This window comes from Phodopus roborovskii, unplaced genomic scaffold (genome assembly GCF_943737965.1).
Source record: "Phodopus roborovskii unplaced genomic scaffold, PHOROB, whole genome shotgun sequence".
In the NCBI taxonomy this organism is placed as follows: domain Eukaryota; kingdom Metazoa; phylum Chordata; class Mammalia; order Rodentia; family Cricetidae; genus Phodopus; species Phodopus roborovskii.
Genome location: NW_026125887.1, coordinates 31824 through 55281, shown reverse-complemented (window position 1 = coordinate 55281; position 23458 = coordinate 31824). Strand labels below are relative to the sequence as shown.

Here is a 23458-nt window from a genome sequence, read left to right as displayed (position 1 = left end):
GCAGCTGTGAGATGCCACGTGGTTTCTGGGAAATGAATCCCTGGTCCTCTGTAAGAGCAGTAGGTCATCATAACCTCTGAGCTGTCTTTCTAGCCCTGAATCTTCCATTCTTAAAAGTTGATTTTCTCAAAATTCTGAAACAGCAATGTAAAGCTGGTGAGATGCTTAGAAGGTAAAGATGCTTGTTGCTAAGCCTGGTGAGATGAGTTCAATCTCTGAGACCTCCCATTGTGGAAGGAGAGAACCAACTCCTGAAAACTGCCATCTGTTTATTGTCCATGCACACACATACAATTTTGAAATGTTTTAAAAAGCTTATTTGACATGGAAATAATATATTTTCTAGTGAATTTCACTTTCTTTTTAGCACTCTACTGAGACTGTCCATCTTTGTAAGTGTGTGTGTGTGTGTGTGTGTGTGTGTGTGTGTGTGTGTGTGTGACTCATCCCTATATAGCATATAGCCAAGCTGTGCTCTTTGTCACATAGTAGGCTGGACATGCTTTAAAAATACCATAATTGTAGGTATAAATTAGACCTCTTGCAGTCCATATTCACGCCCAGCTCTGCTGCCCCTATCAATGTGAAGGCCTAGCCCACCTTCAGGCAGAGTGATCCAGAGAGAGCCACCGGGAAGCAGCTGTAAAGGGTCCCTGCTACTCACTTCTGCTGGTCCTTCATGCTTTCAATGATGCTCCTCAGCTCTCGGACTTGTGTCTTTAGCTCCTCTACAGCAGCCTGGCTGCTGACTGCAGGTTCCATCTTTGGTTTTCCTTCTGTGCTGAACAAAGATGGAGAATTGGCTCTGTGTCCAGCTGTTCCCAAAGAGGATGACATGGGGGAGGATGCCACTGAAGATAGAGAGGCTGGCCCACTGCTGCCAGCTGCCATGGTCCCTGGCTTGGGTGGCAGGGTTGTCTTGTTGTCTGACACCTGTGAAAAGGGAAGGTGGAAAGGCTTCAGAGCCTGGGATCTGGGCAGGGCTTGCCTCCCTATCCTGGCGAGTCGAATCAACCTTCAATACCCAACCCCACACCTGTCTCCACACATCCTACTCATTTATTCCTTCACCCACAAGCCATCCACGGTCAACCTGGTACAGAGAGACCACTGCTCAAAGGCGATCTGTATGTATTTTAAATTTCATCTTCTCTCTAGACAAGACAGTCCCAGATTGGTTTCTTATGCACTGAGAGGTATGAAACTGTTAGTCAGGCCCTATAAACCCTGAAGTAAGCAAGGCATTTTTCCTGGCCCCTTGGAACTTAGAACTTACTGGGGCACTGGCAGACAGACAAAGCAATACACACTGTAGCACAAGAGGGAGGAAGCACAGATAGCCCCAGAAACACACCAAAGCAAACACATTCCCAGAAGGATGGAGCAAGCCGCTAATAGTTCATTTTGTCAGAGGGGTAGACTGTTGGAGAAAGAAGCTGTATGAGGAGGGAAGGGCCTGGACAGTGGCCTAGAGACTAGGCCTAGAGACCTAATGGGAATCATGGCTAAGATAAAGGAAACAGGAGAAAGCAATGCTGGCAGCAGGGAGAGAAGGGGATGGTTCAAATGGCTGCATACCTTGCTCATGAGTGTCGTGGGGGTAGAAAGGCCAGAGAGTTGGCAAGCCTGGAACTAGATAGAACTGTTGAGACTTTGATACCATGCAAGCCAGAAACAGTGAGCATCTGACTTAGGGGGTGACTTAGAATGACGACTGTTTTGAAAGATGTGGGTAAAGAAGCCACATCTAACAAAGGCCATTGGACAACACTCCTGGTACTGGAGTGGGGACTGGGTAAGGTCAATGGAATCTCTGCCCTCATAGATCAGCCTGCCATTGTCAAGGAGAAGAGGACCTAGATAGACTGTAGAGTGTTAAGAAAGAAACACAAGGTCTTAGGTGCAAAGGGAAGGAACCAGCAGAGGTGGTGCCTTTCATGGAGGAAGGCCCAGGTGGTTTCATTTTAGGGTTTGCATTTTAGGAACTTGAGGGACAACTGATAGGGTATGCCTAGTGGTCAGAGCAAACAACTAACATAAGAAGCTGGGCCAAAGGAAGTGGATATCATGGGTGTGTGGATAAGAGAGATCAGAAGATGCCCAGTGGTAGAAGCTGGGGAACTCTAAATCAATGAGGCAAGAAGAGAAGGAAGAGAGAGCTCTTGACAATTGGGAAGAAGCAGTGAGAGTGTGAACGAAGAAAGACCAGTAGAAGGGCTTGGCTTAGGGTAGTCTCTAGAAGAAAGTGAAGGTTGGATAAGTGTGTCAAGGGGTTTGTAAGGAAAATGGAACCCACGTGGTATTTCAAGTATAAAGAGACCCAATGGTGAGAGACCAGTTTATGAATGGTCACTGAGTGCTATGGCGAGGCTGACAAAATGAAGATTCATTCCACAAACTTGGTTGTGGAGGGAAGATGGAGGGGAGGGGTTGTGGACTCAGGCAGAAGCTTCATGGGGATACAGACTACAAGGCAAGTTTTATTTGTTTTTATAGATGAGTGAGACCCTGAGATTTTAGGGGAAAAGCCTATGGATGGACAGGCTGAAGATGGAGAGGTGGGAAAGGCCTGATAGAGAGGTATTTGAGGAACACACAGGCTCTGGGTCAGTCTTGAGTGACGGAGTGAGCACAGGTGCTTGGTAGGCCCAGAGAGGAAGCACCAGCAAGGACAAGTGAGTGGTTAAGTCAGGTGAGGAGGAGGCAAAGTAGTGGGATAGGACTTTGGGAGCCAATAGGGTGAGTGATAGATACGGTGGAAGCTGAGGCTGGTGGTGAAGCTTGGCGCAGCAACCATGGGATTTCCTCCAGCAGCAGGCGTTCAACCGGCCATCCCAGGGAAGGCGCCAAGGAGGGGTTCAGCTGGCATGGCAGCAAGGAGGTAGAGTCTGGATTCAGGCTGTGCTAGAGGCAGAGACTGGGCAGAGCGTGCCAAAAGCAGATGGGCCATCATTCCCAGTCTCTCTGTTCGCCTTTTCTCTGCCAAGTTACCATTGAGGAAAAGCACTCTCTGCTGCCAGGGAGAATGCTTCGCCAGCCCAGGCTTTGTTGTTAAGAGGAGTCATAGTACGAGGAGAGAGGAACTGACATTTACAGAACTGTGATTGCACCCTGGACATCAGCTCTGCAATGTAAACCGTGATCAGCTTGCCCACACATTGTACCAAGCAGGAAACTGAGGTCTATAGGGAAAACTGCCCCAGTCTTGCATCTAATCATCAGCATAACTGGAATTCAGCTCCCCCTTTACCTGTTAGCTCCTCAGTCCAGCACAATGTCTATGGCTGACGGAATCTGAAGATCTGTGTTCTTGTCTTGTTTTCTTTGCTGATTATATTATATATCCCAGGCCTCAGGCCTTCTTCCATTTTCAATCCTCTCTTCCCTCTCTGTCACTGGCTTCTAGATACTACTAAGATCAGTAGTTCTTCTGCTGTTTTCTGTCTGATAGCCTCTCAGACCAGCTCACTGCACCTAACAAGTATGTTTTTTAGTCCCTCACATAGTCTAGGTCACCACATTCCTTGATTAAATTAGTTCAAGTGGAATTTCCTGAAGGAGTGAAACATACAACCTGACAACTCCAGGGAACTGAAATAGGCTAGGGGGATAGAGCTGTGCAGATCAGAAATATGAAAACCCACTATTCGCCAGTAGATGTCACTGTAGAGACATCGCTGGGAGGCCTGAGACCAGGGAACTGAAGTTATGCCTACGGACGCCAGAAAACAAAACAAAAAACATGGTTTAAATCCAATTTCAGTAAATAGAATCCTCTGAAAAAGAAGAATGCCTTGGCTTTGTGGGTAATTAAAATTGATCTGTTTTATAGGTTCACATTTTGCTTACTGTATCAGATTTTCAAGAAAATCCACAACGCAAACTCTCACATCTGTGAGGAAGAAAAGTCCATTCCAACCTTCGATTTCTTTATGCTAATGCCTGCTTCAAATGACTACTGTCTTGTATTTCTAGACATTAAAATGTTGCTAATGTTCCAAGAAAACAATCCTACTTGATGGTTTTCTTAGTACAGGAAGATAGAATTTTAAAGTCTTCATTTATTTCTAAGAAGATCTGAGTGTGTGTAGGATGTTTACTCTTCACGGCTGCATGCAGTAGCAAACTAATGTCCTTTCATGGTGGGAATCTTACCCAGGACCTTGCACATGCTAGGTAAGTGCTCTTCCACTGACTCACTTCTGCTCCCCACCCTCTTCCCTCCCTTGGTCTGTCTTTCTGTCTCTTCCCCTCCAATTCCCGTGTGTGTCTCTCTATTTGTCGAGATGGGGGGTGCTCACTATGCTATCAGGTCTGGTCCCAAACTCATGTACCAAGTAATTTCTCCCACCTAACCTCCTCAGCAGGTGGGACTATGGGTGTTTACCACCACAATGTTTTCTTCATTTTTCAAAACTAATTAACTTAAATCAGCTTTACCATTCTCTGGGCATGGAGTGAAATTAAAATGTTTTAGACTATAAAATTACCTCTGGAGCATGAATCCAAGCCAACTTTTCTTTAGGAGACCATGTTAAGAATAAAATTAAAAAAAAACTTTCCAATAATTTTTGGCCAGTTTTGAATATAAAAGACAAGGTCTGTGAGTACAGAGCACAGCATTAAATGTAGTCTGTCAAGGTATTCCATAACTTTTTAAGTTGATCAGGTGGCAGAAATGTCAAGGCTTTTTTGCAAATGTACATGGAACATTATGAGGAGTGCAGACTACAGGAGGAAGTACAAAATGAAACAAACACTTGAATGCACAGCTCAGGGCCTCTACATGTCTAAGGGATTCTGATGACTACAGTAATCACTGTCACTAAAGAATGACAAACATCCATTCCCACTGTCTGTTTATCTATCTTGCTTGGTTTCTAACCCATTGTTAGTACATGCATGGAAGGGCAGGGACACCTCACCCTGGCCACTCACTCACTTGGGATATGGTAACAGTCTTGGAAGTCTTCCTTGACACGTCTAGTCCTCTGTGCGCAAGCGAAATGTGTTCCTCTTTATCTTCTTCGGGACTTGGGGAGTCAAAGATATCGGGACTTGAAAGGGAGGACTGGATAAAGCCAAAAGAAAATGCCTTCGTCAGAATCATACTTTAGCTGACATAGCTTTGTTAATGTGATGCTGTTTGCTTCTCAAAGCACTCAGCACTTCTATTTGATCTGTCTCTATAACCCTGTGAAGCAGAAAGAATGCTGTTATCGTCTTACAACAGATAACTGTATGGCTCCCTAGCAGTAGGACTTGGACCAGGCCCCAAGAAGTGAAACTGGGAGTTGCCCCTGATGCTCATCAATCACTTCAACCATGTAAGCCTTTCTAAGTCTCTCTTTTCTCTAAACATTTGTTACTGTGTGCCTTACACTGAGCTGATACTGCAGGCTCAATGATGACATGGCATATGTGGTCCCAGTCCTTTCAAAGCTAGCAGCATGAAATGAAATGACCCATAGTCAATAGGAGACTGCCTCATCCTCTACTCTCCTCTCCTTCATCCCCTGCCTGCATCCTATTCCTTGACTCTAGAATTACTACATCTGCTGCACACCAAAGTGCCTTAAAGAATACATCCGAGAGAAGGCCACTCCTAGAGGCATAGGACCAAGAGTAATGAGCATTTACACAGCTCCAAAGTATAGCCCTGCCCACTAGCAGGTATCTGCTACTAATCTCTACCCTCACTACTATGGACAGTAAAAACACATTCTGGAGTACATTTGCTATGGTATATTTACGGAAAGGCAACATCAATGGGTAAAATACTGTTTGACATCCTCGCCCTTCCTGCCTCACTGTGAAATCATTGTGAACACCAAAAGCTGGATGAATGGGGAGCAAGTCACCAGAACTCTCTTGATCGCAAGTAATCCCTTAGCTAGAATGTCTCAAGCTTAGGAGAAAACAAATGAAACCAAGTGTCCCTGCTGCAAGGAGTCTTTTTTAAAAATGAAGAGTCTTCTAGAAATATGTTGGAGCAAGTTCAAATTCAGCTTCACTTTCCCTCCTTTGCTTTCTACCCTGGGGTAGATAAATGGTTCCTTTTAGAAATACCATTTGAAAAAAATGGAAAAATTATACTTACAAACACTTTTTCTTCCTTTTATTCTGTTTACCAAGGCAGAAACTTAAAATATTTGGGGGGCTATTTTTAAGCCAAGGTTTTGCTTCAAGAGGTCTTATTTGCTAGTCTTCACTTAATCTGGAAATCCAGTTGACTAAAATATTCCCCCCACCACCAAGTTTTCTTACTAAGAAAACTTGCATATTCAACCACCATGCAATGCATGGATCTTTTCAAGATTTTATTTTAAAAGACTCCTTCTACAAATCCATATTGCATGATCTTGTTCTTTAGGGTTTATAAACACAAAGAGTTCCAATTAGAAAGAACCTGCCTCAGGCCAGAGAACCATAACTAGTGCTTCTTCAATTATTCCCCCATTGGCTTTTGAGGAATATGTCCTTATCCACTAATCCCATTTGTTAGGAAAACCTCACAGGTGCTAATTTTAAGAGTGAACAAGAATTTAGTGTATAGATCCAAATGCGGATGGATAAGAATGAAGGATAAGAATATTCTCACTATACATCATTAAAGCACCAAGGTATTCTGTTTTTAGTCCAAATAAAATCACTTTCTATAAGATGTCAGATGTTGAGTCACCAAAGTTAGCTTCTTAAAGGCAGTGACCATGCACTTCTCATTACCATCTGTATCCTCGGCACCTGACACAATGTCCTGTCCACGGGAGATTGATGTCTCGGAATATATGTTGACCAAGGAAATAAATATCTGGGTAGCCTAAAAGCAGGGTGAAGATGAGCTACCATCATTTGGTCTCCAAAATACTACTCAGAATTCTCAACACGGGAAGTACAAACTAAGAGATAATAATTTGAACCACTTAATATTTAATTCTGGAAAGATACAAGGCTCTTTATACCTTAAAAGGTTATGAAAACTTAAAAGGAAAACAAAACTTGTGAAGGATTTAAAGAGAAGACAGAAGTAGTAGGATTGAAAATAGGATTGCAAACATGCCAAGAAGCAATCAGATAGGTTGGGTGTATATGTGCATACTGGGGTGGGTAGATTGTGGACAGGAGAAAGGAAAGAAGGCAGGTTGCCACAGAATTCTAAAAGTGTGTAAAGGAAGCCACTTCTTCAAGTCTATCTCAAAAATGTATCAATACTAAGTTAAGTGTGGTTCACATAAGGAAGAAAAATAGGCCATTCAAGCCATACTTCCAGACTCAGTAGATATGAGAGAAGAGGCTCAAAGGAAGTGGCATTCTTTTCTCTAAATGACAAGAACACAGGTGAGATTAGTGATGAGATGAAAAGAGAAGTATCTTGAGAAACCTGCAAATGGTTAAATTCCTTGGTGTTATCAGGAGGGAGGTAATGAGGCCTTAGAATTGCAAAGGACAAGGCAATGTACAGACAGACTGATAATCAGTAGGCAGGACAGATGAACACATACACTCTGCTTGTAGAGGGTAAATGACCTCTGTGTGTGTGTGCGTGTGCGTGTGCGTGTGTGTGTGTGTGTGTGCAACTAATGGCAACAGCAAGGCAACACACTTTCCAGTGCCCCACACTCAGAAAACTTGAACCTAATAATCACATCAATGTGGCTTATAACAAAGACTTGGAATCATCATCAAAATCCAATAATAGTACACTCCCTAGATAAACTCTCATGTACTTACTTTAGAATAGTAGGCAGTCATCAAATATGTCATGCTGGAAGAACTGGTAATGACTGGAGAGAATGGTGTGCAGTTTTAAGTTTTGGGGTAGAGGCAAAAATCAAAAACAATGTAATTACCTGATTCCAATTTTACATGAAAAGAAAAAAGTTTTGAAAAACCTAAGGCTACACAGAATAAGATGTTATGGCAGTTCTTTGCTTTTCTGGAAATACTATAGAAAACTTATTTTCTACTTTATGTGTCATGCTGCTCAAATTTGGTACAACAATGACAATAACAGGTTCATAAGAAAAAGTTATTTAAAACTTCCCAAACAAAACCAGCCGTCTATGGTTTATCATTGAGTGTTCTCATTGGTCTCTTCTATATACTGTGAACTTCGTAAGGTTAAATACAACCTCTTGGAGGTTTATATGGTTTTCTTTGGAGACCTGATGATGATGGGATTTGGCCCAAATGCATTGTGGCAGAGATTTATTGAGTAAGCTTTGTCTTATTTGTAGACCAAACTACGCTTAGTCTCTTTTTCTATGTTTTGCTTACCAGTTTCATTTCAGGTTCAAACAAGAACTGGTCTAAGAACAGACAGAAGGAAAGTGGGAAACAGGGAGTGCCATCTTGCTGGCAGAAACATAAAGAGCAAACAGAAAGAAATACTGCTTGATTCAAAAAGATTCTCCCAAGTATTTTTAGTTGGCAGTATATCTGGTGACCTCCTTCTCCCTTCCCCTCTTCTGGGGTGTTTCCCATCATCTGCTTGAAGAAGAGTCCTTAGCCAGAATCTCAAGTCCCTTTTTCCTTTCAGCTGTAGAGAAGTAAAGAGACACTTACAGATGTGAGCGACTGAGATGGAGGCCGCCTCCCTGTAGCTTTTGGTCTGCTTGTGGTGGGGTGGCTGAGTTTCTCAGTAGATGATACCACAGAGTCAAAACCTTCTAGGTCTAAAACAAAATGAAACAGTTTTTTAAGAACAAAAAGAAGAAGGGGAAAAGACCCTTATAGTATGTTATAAGCACCTTATTCACTTAGTGAGCACCGTGTCAATCTAGATTATGTTTTATCTTTTTACAAAGGCCACTGATACCTTTGGGTCATTCAATAAAGGACTCAAATGGGATGCAATAACTGTTTCCTCTCAGCTTAGCAAGTTTAGCATGCTAGCAAGCAAGAGAGAAACGGCTCTTGCCTATTTCCCTTTGGCAGTTACATTCATAAATCTTTCAAAAGCTACAGAACAAGGATTAAAGGAGGACTCCTCTCTTTCACAAATCTAACCATTTTAGTAGACAGAACATTCTTGAAGTCTCAGCACAAATGACAGTTACCACAAGGTATAACAGCAATGGATATATGAACACTGGTTCCTGTTGATTCTAAAAGACATCAGTGCTGCCTCATCTATTTGTGCCACAATAGTCAGGCCATCAGGTGTCATCCTGTTAGACTAAACTCTTGAGCAAGGGGACCAGGCTCAAATAAGACACTGAGCATGGTTCTATTCTGTTTCAAGAATCATTCAATGGTGACATTATCTTCAGCAGTTGTCTATTTGTACATCCATCCATCCATTCCATATTTAAACATCTTAAATATACCATTGAAAAATTAGTTCTGGCCTCAAACTCACAATTTTTCTGCCTGAGCCTCTATAGCACTGGAATTATTGATATGTAACATCACCTTGAACACCACTGTTATTGGACAACTATTCTGTGCCACATAAAGTAAGTGCTGCTAAGATGACACCAGCAAATGCACAGGGCTCATCCATGCCCTCAAAGAGCTTATATCCTAGTGACTGACAATCCGATGAACAGAAAGTCTTGTGTCCTCATGTATCAGGAGAAAGGCCTTTACTTTGCCAGTGTCGTAAGTGATCAGGGCAAAAGGTTACCTTGTTTTATAGATTCCTGGGATTTACAAACCAAGTGTGATGGAAATGAAAGGCTCAGAGGAATGAGTACTGGGAAAGAACTTGGTACTATTATTGCTGTGATGAGGGCAACACCTTCAAGCATCACACGAAGAGAGTGGATCAGTGGAGCTCTGAGGCCAGTTAGGAGCCAATCAACATCAAGTACCCAAGAGTGACTCATAAAGGGTCTTACTTCTCCAGATGACTCAGCTGGAACCAGGAGGACCCTGAGCTGGAGAGGGCACAGATTCATACTACTGGGAAGTACTTGTCCAAAGCTGGCTGGCTGGGCTGGCCCCTCTCAGGAGCCTTCCCTTTAAATAATCTGATTTCCCCAACAGGTTCCTCTATAGGCTCTATCCCAGATCTTAACTCTACCAAGTATGTATTGTCTGAAATAGAAATTCCATATTACACAGTGGGATTGATGTGAAAAAAGCTACTGTGTGACATTAACATATCAATTCATTGTTTTAAAATCAGTTTTCTCCCAATACAAAAGTAATACATGTTTTACGCACATTTTTATGTGAAATTGTAACCAAAAAAAAGAACAAAAAGAAAGTCAGTGATAATCTCACCACATTGAGACAACCAGTTAGAAAATAAGATATTAAAACGAATGTTATATATCATATTGTACTCTGCTTATTTTACTTAACCTTGGATGTCAGGTTGCTAAAAATTCTTCGTATTTTACATAATCTTTGGTGGAATGGCAATTCATCATTTATTCTATTCTCTATTGTTGTATAATTCCTCTTCAAATCACCTCCTCCTATTTGTTGCTAACATAGCAAAGTGCTGCATAAAACACCACTGGCATGCACTCTACATATGATTAGCCAAGCAGGTTAGCCAAGTAGATGCTGGGCTGCTGGGACTGGGGTAGGGAACGGGACCACAGCTAGGGTGGTTTGCTGGTGGGGTTGGGAGTTGGCTGGTGAGGGCAGAGGAAGCCTCAGGGAAAGGAGCAAAGATACAAAGAGCAGAAGCTGGACAGACAGCAAGGGGAGGGAGTAGAAGAGAAGACAGTTGAGAGGTCCAAGGAACAAGACATTGCCAAGGGCTTTGGCTGGGAGCTCCCAGGACTGAGCAGCCTGATGTATATCATCACCCTGTCCAGGAAACTGAAACAAGCTCTAGAAACAAAAGCTAAGCAGGGTGAAGTGATTAAAGAACAATTAAAATCCAACTGACTGGTTCTCTGTTGGATAGCCAGAACTGACTCCTGTAGACAATTATTTTATGGGGGGGGGCAAGCGGGGGAGAGAAGAGAGTTGAGAGAAGGGGACAGAGAGATAGACTGCTGTGGGGAGAAGAGATGGAAAGAGACTGGGGGGGGGGCACATATACATGTAGAAGCCAGAGGTTGATGTTGGCTGTCTTACTCAGTCACTCTCCACCTTATTTCTTAAGACAGGATCTCTCACTAAACCTTGAGATCACAAATTTAGCTAGCTTAGCTTGCCAACTGAGCCTTCTGTTTCTGCTTCCCTTGCTAGGCTGTTCCAGGTGATTCCCTATGTACAGCTTGCCAAGGTAAGCCATAGGGAGTAAATCTTATCAGTAAAGTGGTCCTCCAGCACTTGATGAAGAAGTACTAGCCCGACAGCAAAGCTACAGAGATGTTGAAGCCCTTGCCAAAAGCATTTGTTTATAGGCTCAAACGGTTGACAATAGAACAAAAGAGACACTCTCAGAGCTGGGAACAGGAGGCAGAGGTGAAATGGTGCAGCATGCAGAATGGAATAGGAGATGGATGTTGAAACTAAGGGAGATGGTGGACCACCTTGCGATCACAATGGGATGACATGCAGAGACAGCTAAGTTCATACTAGGAAACTCCAGTTTTTATTGCAGGGGCCTGAGGCTATGCTAGATAGTTCATGCTAGCAACATGGCTCATCCCCTCACATTTGGAGGGGGTGGAGAGGGTCAATAGGCACTCACCAAAGGTTCCTATTATTTCTTCATGTACCTCCCAGGCCACTGTATGTAACTGGGCCCTAACAGCATGTGACCAAGTGGTCCTCAGGATAGGCTAGAGGAGCAGTTCTCAACCTGTGGGTTTTGACACTTTGAGGGTAGAACGAGCCTTTCACAGGGGTCACCTGAGACGGAAATTTCAGATACTTATGATTCATAGCAGTAGCAAAATTTCAGTTACAAAGTAGCAATGAAAATAATTTTATGGTTGGCGTGCCTACAACTGTATTAAAGGGTCTCAGCATTAGGAAGGGTGAGAATCACTGCACTAGAGTATGTGGAGGGTAGAAGGTTAATGGAGGAGCTCCATTTATATAGCTATCAAGGGTGAGTATTTTGGTGGTGTGGCTGCTGTGGGGGCTCATGCTCCTATAAGAAACCCCTCACATATGCCGTGTAAGCCCAATAAACTCAATGTTCCCAAGTTGAACTCTGGCAGAATCATACTCTGCTCTGTCTTTGGTGACCTATCTGTGGGAGGACACATCTATTCATGTCTTCCCCCAGGGAAAAGTTCATGTAATGAGCTCTAATGAATTACATTCTTAGGATGATTGGAAGTGTGGTGCCCATTGACTATATGTGGGCTGTGAGACCCAGGAAGGCAGGGCCTTGTCCTCAAAGTCTACCTCATTTGTAGGAAAAACATGCTGGATATTCTGTTGAGGTTAAGAAGGAGCAAGTGAAAGAATGAACTATTGGAAGGAAAACTCCTCCTCTAGGAGTATAGCTTCTAAAGGATGCTCTTAGTGGAGCACAACATGGCAGCTGCAGTGCAGAAGGTAGCGCTCTGTGCCATGACAGCAGGGAAAGTGCTTGGCTGGCTCATTGAGCTCTATTGGCTGAGGTTTGTACTAAAAAGACCTAGGCATGTTGGAGTCTGGCCACACTCAATAAGCATCTCCATGACAGATGGCCAAAAAGTCTGCCTCGTTTCTGTCACTCACCAGTAAGAGGAGGGTCAGAGTTCCTCATAGGAGCCACTTTCAGCCTCTTAATGCACATTTCAGCCAAGTTTCATTTTCTACAGTTTTAGCTTATAAAGAGCATTCTTTGAAACACTAACCAAAATAAACTGCCATGAAGAAAGATATCCTAATGATGAGGTTACTTGCTGCAAGGAGAACCTCAGGTTTTCTTGGTGTGTTTCCTCTGACTGAGAACTGCCACATACTTCTGCTTCCTGATGGGGAAGGAGACACACTCTTCAATATTGTCACGTAAATTTTCAGTGGCCCAGGGCATGCTCCTTCAGACTGTGGCCATGGTAACTGTGATTAAGGAAGAATTTCCATGACTAACTCATTGTGGTGTGAAGAAAATGTCCCAATTTTCATGGCGGTTTTGAAGTGAATCAAGCTGAAACTTGATATGTGCTTTCTCAGCCTGGCTGGGAAATTTTTCCTCCTAATGAAAAGGGTTTTAATGCCCATAAGCTAGTCCAAAACGATTAAGCTGGCTATCACTGAGTTCTTTTTTTCTTTCTTTCTAGCTTTGTAAGGATGAGAGGCTCTTGGCTTTTGTAACAACTGGAAGAGGAACCCTCTGCGGACATATGGGGATGATTCATGTTGGCCAGGATGGAGTTAGCTTGGAAAGGGCTGAGCCTCTTCATGGCACCAGGAACTGCCCATTTTCCATAAACTTCAGTCATGCCCTATTTAGCTCAATTAGAACATGTAGCCTCATTTTTCCATGGATGAGAGAAATGATCCAAGTGACCACAGGTGACCTAAAGCACATCTCTTGGAAAATGCAGAGGAAAAACAGTTGAAAGATGGAGATAGGCCAGCTGTCACTAACAGAGCTGTGCAGGAACTCATAAATGGGCTATGTTTATTCACTACTGAGAATGGAAGTATGCTAAGATTTAAATTTGGACATATCATCTCCCAGTATCTCCAGAAGCCATCCTTATCATTAAGCCCCACTTATCATTAAGGCTGCTAGAACATTTGGCCTGGAACCTAAGGCCTCTGCCATTCCACATATTGCCACTAGAGAGAAATGGACAAAGGGCCTGAGATTATCTATCTAGCTAACTCCTGGGTTGGCTGTTCTCCCACTTTCAAATGACTGCCATCTCAGCATTCAACACCCTGTATTGATGGTCCATGTTGACTTATCTGCCTCATCCACCATCCCAGGGACAAGCTGTGGCTTTGATCTGTTTTCCCAGGCCTACCATCATTCTTGGCTTGTAGTTGAGTGTTCAACAAATGGTTATTTGACAGATTAGCAAACAGCCCTGTCAACCTTGTTTTTTAGCGAGAGAAAGTGGGGGAGGGGAAGACGAGGGGATCAATTACTTGAGTCATCAGCTTCATAGGGTTATTCTCCCATGATGAGAGGCTGTGTGATTTAAATCACAAAGGTAGAATTTTCTTTGCATGTGCTATTAATGAAGTTTCAAGATTGAAGAATGGATCTAGGAGCAAGGCTGGCAGTCCAAACTTCATTCTTTTGTTTTATATGGCTTAGATGGGAAAATTCGAAGACCACAGAGCTGCAGACACTTTCTCTGCAATGAACTAACATAAGATATGGTGGGAAGAAGGAAATCTCATTCTGCACATCAGCCACTTGAAGGCTGTGGAAAAATCTATGTAAATTACAAATAGGGGCCAACTTTTAGAGCTTAAATAAACACCTATAGCAGGTGAGCCACCAATGGAAAAAATGAGCAGTGATGAGCATCTGGAGCCCCAGAATCCATAAGGATAGAACAGATTAGCTGATTTGTTATGATAGATGTCTGTTTGCTGTGTTAGGCTACTTTGAATCTATGGGGTGTGCCCCCGAATTGGTACTGTGAAGGATGAAGAGGGTTTCTACCTGGAGCAAAGACAGAGACATTTGATTCATCAGGCTGGATATAGACTAGAAATACCCTGTCTATAGGACAGAAGTGATCAAAATACCTAGAGAGGAATTCTAAGTCTATATGCAAATCCAAGTAGGCACTGTGATCCTCTTCTAAGCTTGGGTAGAAATGATTGAGTAGAGTACTCATGCATGAAATCCAGCCTCCCCAAACAAATAAAGTAAAACCAGTCAGCCTAAAAACAAAACAAGAACAACAAACTAATCAAAATAGATGGGCTGCCAAAGTGAGGACAGTCCTGGCTTTGTGGGACTGTACAAGTGGAGTGAGTACCTGGCTTCCAGGTGCCCACACCTTTAATCCCAGCACTCAAGAGGCAGAGACACATGGATCTCTGTGAATTTGAGGCCAGTCTGGTCTACAGAGTGAGTTCCAGGACAACTAGGACTGTTACACAGAAGAAAAAAGGATGAAGCTGATTCCAAAGGCTGTCTGCAGGTCATTGGCAAGGTGTCAGTACAAGCAAGCTTTACCTCTCAGATGGAAGTTTTTACATCCGAGCAACTAGCCCTAAGGGAGCTGAGAGGTGTGGTGCAATATTCATACACAATGCTTTGTCAGGAGACTACCTAGAAGTCTCTATAGAGTCAACTCCAAGTCAATCATGGAGTTCTCTATAGCAGGACACCATGTCCCATGGAACTGGAGAAATTACCGATGACCTGAAGTACTGCAAGAACTAATATCTGGCTCTTTAGTTCTGAAAGAATTTCAATGTGAACTTTTAAACAGAAAGTTTTTAGTAGGAAGAGGACCAAAAAGCCAGTAGTACAAAGTCAGATGATTGAAGTCTTTTCTCAGAATTTTCCTATGGAAGTCTTAAAAATGACATCTTATGGAAAGAGTTAGAGAATTCAAAATTAAGCAATTTAATCACTTGTTAACCACAGAAATAAAAAAGAAGTATGCTAATGATCACTATTAATCACTTTATGTATGTCTTAAATAGTTTCATTATACAGAGATTTAGTATCTAATACTGATCAAATTTAATATCTGTTTTATCAAATAATTTAAACATTAGGCAGTGAATCAACTGACAATAATTCTAATCTCAAAAACAGTATTTTCTTTCTATGCAAAAACCAGGTTTAACTTGTATCACCTTTTCTAGGGTAAATAACTTGCTACAAGCCTGAGAAAGAGAGCATATGGGATCTCTCTCTCCTCCTCTCTCCCCCCCCATCATCTTCATCTTCCTCCCTTTTCCATTCCCTCATAACCACATCACTGGTTGATGTTTAAACTCATTATTTCCAATACATTTAAATTCTTTTTTGTATATACAATCACTGGCTTCCAAAAGATCTGAAATTGCTTTTAAAATACATTTCATGGAGATTCTCACGAAAATTAGGAAACTCTAAGAAATGCAAAGATACATGTGAAGGGTGGGGGGCTGTCTTATACACCATAGGATGTTAATTGACATTTCTGTCCTTTACTCACTACAAGTCAGCAGCACCCCCATTCCTGAAAAATGTCTCCAGATATCACTACCACATGTCCTTGGGGGAACACAGTTGTGATAGCTGGTATAGGTCAATTTCTTGGAAGTTTGGGCCCCAGCTTAGGGAGAATATCATTCAACTCCAACTTTGCTCCTTCCTAGTCAGGTAGTTAACTTTGCGAAAATACCTGACCATCTTTTATTCATCATTCCTCTGTTCTAAAAGTACATGTCACCATACTCTTCTCTCATAGGGATGCTGGTGAGAAAAACAAGTAAGCATGTGGTAGGCACCCAGAACCTGCTAGTTTTTTCTTCCCCTTCATGCTTGCTCCCATTGCTGTGATTTCAATATTGGGAAACAGGGACCCTGGTAGAAGGGAGAACAAGAAACAAAGGGTCTGCACTCCACCTGTACTGGAGGAATGACTGTAGCAACAGGTTATTCCATACAAACACACATATATACCTATATTCTTCTAGAGGCAATCACCTGCAACTGTACCTTACAGGGGAATCAGGGACAGTAAGGGCATGCTTTATTTAACATGAAAAATGCACATATTTCATAGCCTAAGAGGATGACTCACACCCCCTCCATCCTTCTACTTTTAGGGAAACTTCAAGGAAGTTAAAAAACATAGTTCTCTGTGTAAAGTATTGGTTATATACATAAGTCAGAAGCACCACAAGGACAGTACAGTATTGATGGTATTGTTCTACACAGCACAATTATTTTTAAGTAGTATGGGAGAAACATTTATAACACCATACTTACACATGAATAGTGTTTAGACATTTTTGTGTGTTTGTTTTTGTGCATGTGTGTGCAGGTATACATGTGTGAGGAAGCCAGAGGACAATGTTGGAATCTTGGGTTGCTATTCCTTGGGACAGGCCTAGCTTTTGATGTTTTGGATAAATGGAGTCTTACTTACTGAAAAGACTAGGTTGGCTGGCCAGCGAACCATGAAGATCCATCCACCTGTCTCCATCTCCTCCATGCTGAGATTACAAACACATGGCACCACACCCAACATTTTAAAACCATGGGTCCTGCAGATTAAACTTGGGTCCTTCCTATCACCCATCTATCCCTCAAGCTTATGTTTATTAGCCCCTTTTAAACATTGGGATTCTAATGTGAACATTTGGAAAAATTTTCAATTCACTATTCTTTCTAACAGCTTTACTAAGGTATAAAATATAAAACATCCACTCATTTTAAGTATTATGACAATGATGTTTAGTAAATTGAGTGAGCCCTGATTGAGTATTTTGATCCTTCCCTATTGGTCCCCAGATTGACTGGCTCTTTTTTTTTCAGGGGTGTTGTGGTGGTTTCTCTATATTGTTTTAGAGCCTGTCCTGGAACTAGCTCTGTAGATGAAGCTGCCCTCAGACTCACAGAGATTCGCCTGGTTCTGCCTCCTGAGTGCTGGGATTAAAGGTGTGCACCACCAACGCCTGGCTGATTGACTGGTCTTAAAAGTATTCCTAACACATAGGGAAGCACTTTCCCATTCCTGGTCCAAAGGAAACACAGTCCCCAGACATCCCTGAGCAATGAACCCATGAACAATCTGAGGATAAGTTTAAGTTAGCCTTTACTTCCTTTTACTCAAGTCTGCTAACTTTAAAGTCAGCAACTCTTAGCCCCCAAATTGATGTGTTTGGTGGGTCGAATTGAAAACCGAGAGGAAAATTTCACCTTCCTTAAGTGAAGAGGGTGATGGTGGCATAAAGAGGTGGCAACAGGAAACTTAAGTGGATTTGAACAGAATGGAACAAAAACAAAGATGCCAAGTAACTGGGAAGGAATGAAAAACCCTTTCTCTGAATCAATTAGTTGAAGCTAGGTGGCCTTAGTTCATAGGCTGCTTCCCATCTGGAAGCTGATTGCTATGTGCGTCTGAAGGAAAAGAACTGAAAATCTCTTGATTGTATTAAAGTGTAACAATAAATCTCACCATGCAGTGGAAGCTACAATATAAGGAATAATAAAAGTAAATGTTATGGCACTTAACTTCATGGCCTATAATCTCCCATTCAATCAGAACAGAGATTCTTCCCTCACCAAGAGAGAACTGGACAATTTAATTTGTGTTTCTATTCATGCACAGGCCTGTGCTGGAGCTCTTCCATATCTTCTATTATGCTACTTGAAAAATGGCTGCATAGTTTGATACAAACAATATCTCAATCTGACATCAACAGCTTAGTTTTGAACCAATTGATTTCATTCTAAATTATCGTTGGCTGACAGATGCTGAGAGCTGCCCACACAAGATCTGAAAAAGCCATGTTCTCTAATTTAATATTATAATAATTTTAAATTACAGTTTTATTAAGAGGAAACACAGATTTATTTATAGAGAACACTGATGGTTTCTAATGATGTTCAGGGCTGTATTATGCTATTCACTGCAGCCTACATTCGGATAGCTTCAATTGTCTGAATCACTAACAAAAATATTCTGGTACAAATAGTGCCCTCCTTGATTCAAAGCAATGGAATCCTACAAAAGCAGCGCTGGAAAGAGCCACCCTCGCTGAAATATTCGTTTCTCCTTGACCAATCCACCTGCAAATGACATTTATGCCTTTGGGGTTAAAGGTATTCTGCTTTAAAAAGTCTCCTTTTCCTTTGGCTTCTGTGAAGTTGCAAGATCTTTTATTTTTCTTCTTGAATGTGGCTTTTGTGGGGGTTTGGTATTCACCCAAAGGTGCATCTTAACCTTTTTAAATCTCTTTGTGCTGTGTCAGGGTAATATGTGTATGTGTGTGTGTATTGTGTGTGTACATGCACACGCACTTGAGTATTCAGTGTACTCAAATTACATGTCTTGGTGCACATGTGAAGGTCAGAGGACAACTTTGGATGTTGGTCCTCACCTTCTACCTTGTTTGAGACAGGGTCTCTTGTAGATCTCCACTGTATCTATGAGAGCAGCTATTTTCACTTCCCATCTTGTTAGGAAGGATTGTAGACGCTTGCTACTATGTCCATCATATGGGTTCACTCAAGTCTTTACCCAGAGACATTTCTCCAGGACCTCCTTTATATCTTTTTCATCTCTCTGTTTTATTTCTGGTAAATTTAGACTTTATCTTCCTAACCCAGATGACCCTCTAAGCAAACAATATTAATATAAACATTTCGATCTTTTTGCAGTCCACCATGTATTTTGCTATAGTCCTGGAACACAAGGTAAGGAAGTCAATGGAGATGTTAAGTAAGTAAGTAAATAAGTAAGTAAGTAAGTGAAGCCACCCAGGCCAGAAGCAATAGATCCAACAGTCCAATTCAGGCTTCTAGCCACCAATCCTATATTCTCCTCTTAACATCTACCCCCAATCCCTGCCTGTCTCTAAATCCTTGAGCCTTCACTTGCAGACCCCATCCAGCACTGACAAGGGGTATCTGAACAAATATTTAAGTCAGTATGCTTAACTAAGCCCATCTAACTTATTGGCATCTAGCTTTCCTTTATTTGATTAGTCCCATAAAGCTCTTCAGCATTTTGTATACAAATTTTGAGGTTTGATACATCACTTCAATGTTACCATCAATGGCTTCCAATTATAAATCAACCCCTTTAAACTCAGTTTGATCTCTACTTACAAATCCAAGTCACTTTCTCTCCTCAGCACGAACTTCCTATTGCAGCCAGGCTGGTCTATCTATGCCAAGATTTCAGAATTTCTTCATGTGGTTTCCCTACCTTTTCCCATTTCTGCCTAAGCAAATCCAAGATACAGCTAAGTCTGTGCTCTTTTGTGGAGCATGTCCCAGCACTCTGGCACTTAGGAACATTCTGATCAGTATTATGTCATACTAGTTAGTTGTACCATCCTCACACTACAAGGGTCATTTGTTATCCTGTATCTTATGAATCCATAGAAGCAGACCTGTGTGTGTGGGTCTTTGGGTAGTAGATACTCCAGGATTTCCTGGTTAGTAGCATAGCTGCTCATCAGCACTTCTTGAATTTCAAATAATCTACACATTAGATTGTTAACTTGTACAATGTTGGTCTTCTGGGATTAATGTCTCCTTGGCAAATTGAAAAATACTCAGCACCATCTTTCTTTGTTCCCAAATACATATAACTGGGACTTAGTTTCCACAGTATGAAAAGTGTTTGGAGGAATTCTTCTCCCATCAATGCCACCAGTATTTCCAAACTAGTTGGTCAGACTAGAAAACATGCTGCTCATACTTTGGCAATAGCCATTTTAGACAACTCCAGACCCAAAGAAAACAAGAGTCAAAGGCTCTTAGAAAAGCAAGACACATAGCACTATGTATTCTAAAGATAGAAAAACACCTCCCTTTCCTGTGTGAGATCCTACCCATGCCCTTTACCAGTATTTCACCTACTAGTTGCTCTGGCTGAAAACAGGCTGAATACCAAACCACAGTGGGAGAACTGTAACTTAATCTAGCTATTCAACTAGACATTCACTACTCTGCTCAATCAAAACTTGTAGCTGGCCAGTTTCAACTGTCAGGTTATGCTTCATGACAGAGTCTCAAAAGCTGGCTGAGGGTATAAACTAGCTCCTGGGAGCAGCACAAGCATTTTTGGTATTTACAGTCACAACCAAGTACCCTGCACACAAGGGTCTCACAAGGTCATGCCAGAGACTCCAGGTCAGCAGTTTGCAAAGATGTTATTCTATTAGCAGATTCAGAAGAAAACGCTATCCAACCTTGGGGGTCATATCAGGCAGAGCAGAAGACTGCTCATGCCAAGCATTCTGCTTGCTTATAAGGTCTATAAACCGTTGGGCATTTGTTTCTAAGTTAAGTGGTCAATACAGATGATTCTGGAAATCCATTTGTCAAATCAACCCCACTAGTAACTGCCAGATGTTGGGGATGAGTGGATTGGAGGAAGGTAGGCATGGTTAGAAATGAGTAACACAGCCTGACATTGTGGTAGATGCCTGCAATCCTAGAATTTGGGGGATGAAGGCAGGAGCTTGTTGAGTTTGACACCAGTCTGAACTATATATTGCAGTAAGTTCTAGGCTGCCCTATTGTGCTGATTAGCTTTAATTGTCAATTTGACAGAATTTAGAATCTTCCTAGGAAGAGTGTCTCAATGAGGGATTGTTTAGATCAGGTTGTCTTGTGGGCATGTCTGTGGGGTATTATCTTATTTATACTAATAGAGGTAGCAAAACTCACCCACTCACCCACTGTGGGTGGCACTAATCCCTAGGCAGGAGTTCCTGAACTGTATTATCATGGAGAATACAAGAATACAAGTATGCACACGTTTATTTTCTCTGCTCTTGATAATTGATATGATTAGCTGCTTTGTGCTCCTTGCTGCCTTGGCTTCTCCAAAATGATGGACTACAGCCTAGCATTGTGACCTAAAACAAAACCGTTCTGCCTTAAGTTGCTTTTTTTATGCCAGGGTATTTTATTATAGCAACTGGAAACTAGGATACCTGGGCTATATAAGGAGACCCAGCCAAAAAAGAAAACAAAAACAAAAAAATGCTGAAACCAAACCAAACAAACAACAATAGCCAAAACAAAACAAAAACAGAGTAAAGAAAATGGAAGTGTACAACATGAGGAATATTGGTACTGATAGATATGTTACAAACCTTGAATGTCAGCAAACATGAGCAAAATAAAATTGTAGAGAAACTTATACATACACAGATACCAGTAAAACTGAGCAAATCTTAATATGAGTAATGAGATGCAACACATCAATGTCAGTATAGCACTAAAGATTTGAGAGGTGTTATGAGATGTGGAGAAGGAAAATATGTATCATTTCTAAAGCCTGTCTGTGAATATATAATGAACTCACAAGCAAACATTAATTAAAATAAGGGCAATTTCAAAATGTAGCCTTCTAAAATAGAATACTATCTTATGACAATGGGTACAAATAAAAAGATGCTTCACTTAAACAAAAAAAGAAAAAAAGACCTGGACTTGAGACTTGGCATCCTAAAAGGGTTGTGACCCAGGTCACACTGCCAGTCACCTCACATCCATCCAGATATAGCCCCCAAAGACTTTGACTTTTGTTTACTCAGAGTGACCTTAGCCCCTTCCCATTTATCACAGTGTTGGTTTGACCTTGGGGAAGTAAGCTCCTCAGGTTTGTGCTAAGTGGCAATTACCATACACAAAAAAGCTCATTTTTAACCTCAAAGTCAAATTACTTAAAGCCACTTCTACAGTGAACCCTGACATTTTGCATTTGCACCCTTTTCTAGGCTGGATAAACATGAACTACATAAGTGCCTACTTCTACAAAAATGTTCATTCATCATTTCTCTTCACTAAAACTTACAAGGAATTTTGTTAAGCCCAGGGAGGCTAAAATCCCCACACATAATGTCTTCAGGTAGAAATCACAATCACTTACTTTCCTTGTAAAACAGGGACATCTTAAAAACACAGCAAAGGCTGACAGCCTAGCATTTCAGTGGTTATGACAAAGCCCATCTCGTTGCTTGAAGAGGCAAGGTAGGCCCTGCAGTTGTTTCCTAACTCGGCGAAAAGAAGCAAAACATTGTCTTCACTCACCAATGTCATTGCTGCGGTCTGAGAGGTCCTTGTCCAGGATGCCAGAGAGTGTACTGCCCGCCAAGTCAATCTTTGGACCGTCACCCCTACATTAAAAACACAAGTCCAGATATTTAATTATCAGTGTGTCCTTGTTATTCTGTGCCCATTCTTGCTGCACACACGGAGGGTGCTGTGTGTGTGTGGTGTGAATGGCACTGTTACCTGTAAAAGGAGCCAAAGGAAAGTAGTGAGAGCCAATGAGCTGTTCAGCCACGTGGGCTGTGGTAGAAACTGGCCAGCAGACTGGATGTCCCTCTGTTCTGTACATATTTTCTAAGATGGCTATTTTAATAATGACCCTTTGCCAATGCACTTCTAGCCACAAACCCTCCTGCTGTCTCCACAGGAAGCAACACAGGCCTGTTCCCGCCCCATGGCCAAATAAGCACTGTCTAACTGGCGGCTTCCCTTTTAAGGAACACAGAATTTAGCCAATGCTTCTTCTTGTCAAAGGTCAGCTACTTTTAACCTTGAGAAAACGGTTCTCTGGCCTGGGGCTGAGGCATTAGCCAGGCTGTTGACAGGCATAAGGTGTCAAGTTGAGATCTGGCAGCCTGAAGGCTGGCACTGGGGTACAAGTCTATAAAATTAGATAGCTTCTGAGTGGTCATGCCCTACCCCCACTCTATGCCTATTATGATGTGTGACTTCTCTCAGAATCTGGGCTGGAAGATGCCCACATGTGGGATGGGAATAAATCTCCAAGTTGAAGAAAGAAACGGTTTCTTTGTAGACTAAGCCTGAGATCCTCCATATCCCTCCAAAGAGACAGCTCTTTGGCTCTGTTAGGGAGATGAGGCCCAAATAAAGTTATCCAAGGGCTGATCCTTACCATGAAATGAGAGTGAAAGCTGAACAGTTGTTCCTATCAAAGCA

General features: G+C 42.0%; 1 protein-coding gene across 1 annotated transcript in view; it reads right to left on the bottom strand.

Annotated features, from left to right (window-relative positions):
* The window catches only part of Sh3kbp1 (SH3 domain containing kinase binding protein 1), a 52478-nt gene that overhangs the window by 6280 nt on the left and 22740 nt on the right, over positions 1 to 23458 (bottom strand). The window contains exons 5-8 of the mRNA XM_051178897.1: positions 22541 to 22626; positions 8566 to 8675; positions 4943 to 5071; positions 665 to 933 (exon numbers count right to left, since the gene is read on the bottom strand). Coding sequence (XP_051034854.1) covers positions 665 to 933; positions 4943 to 5071; positions 8566 to 8675; positions 22541 to 22626 — 594 coding nt within the window. The remainder of the gene's footprint in view (positions 1 to 664; positions 934 to 4942; positions 5072 to 8565; positions 8676 to 22540; positions 22627 to 23458) is intronic.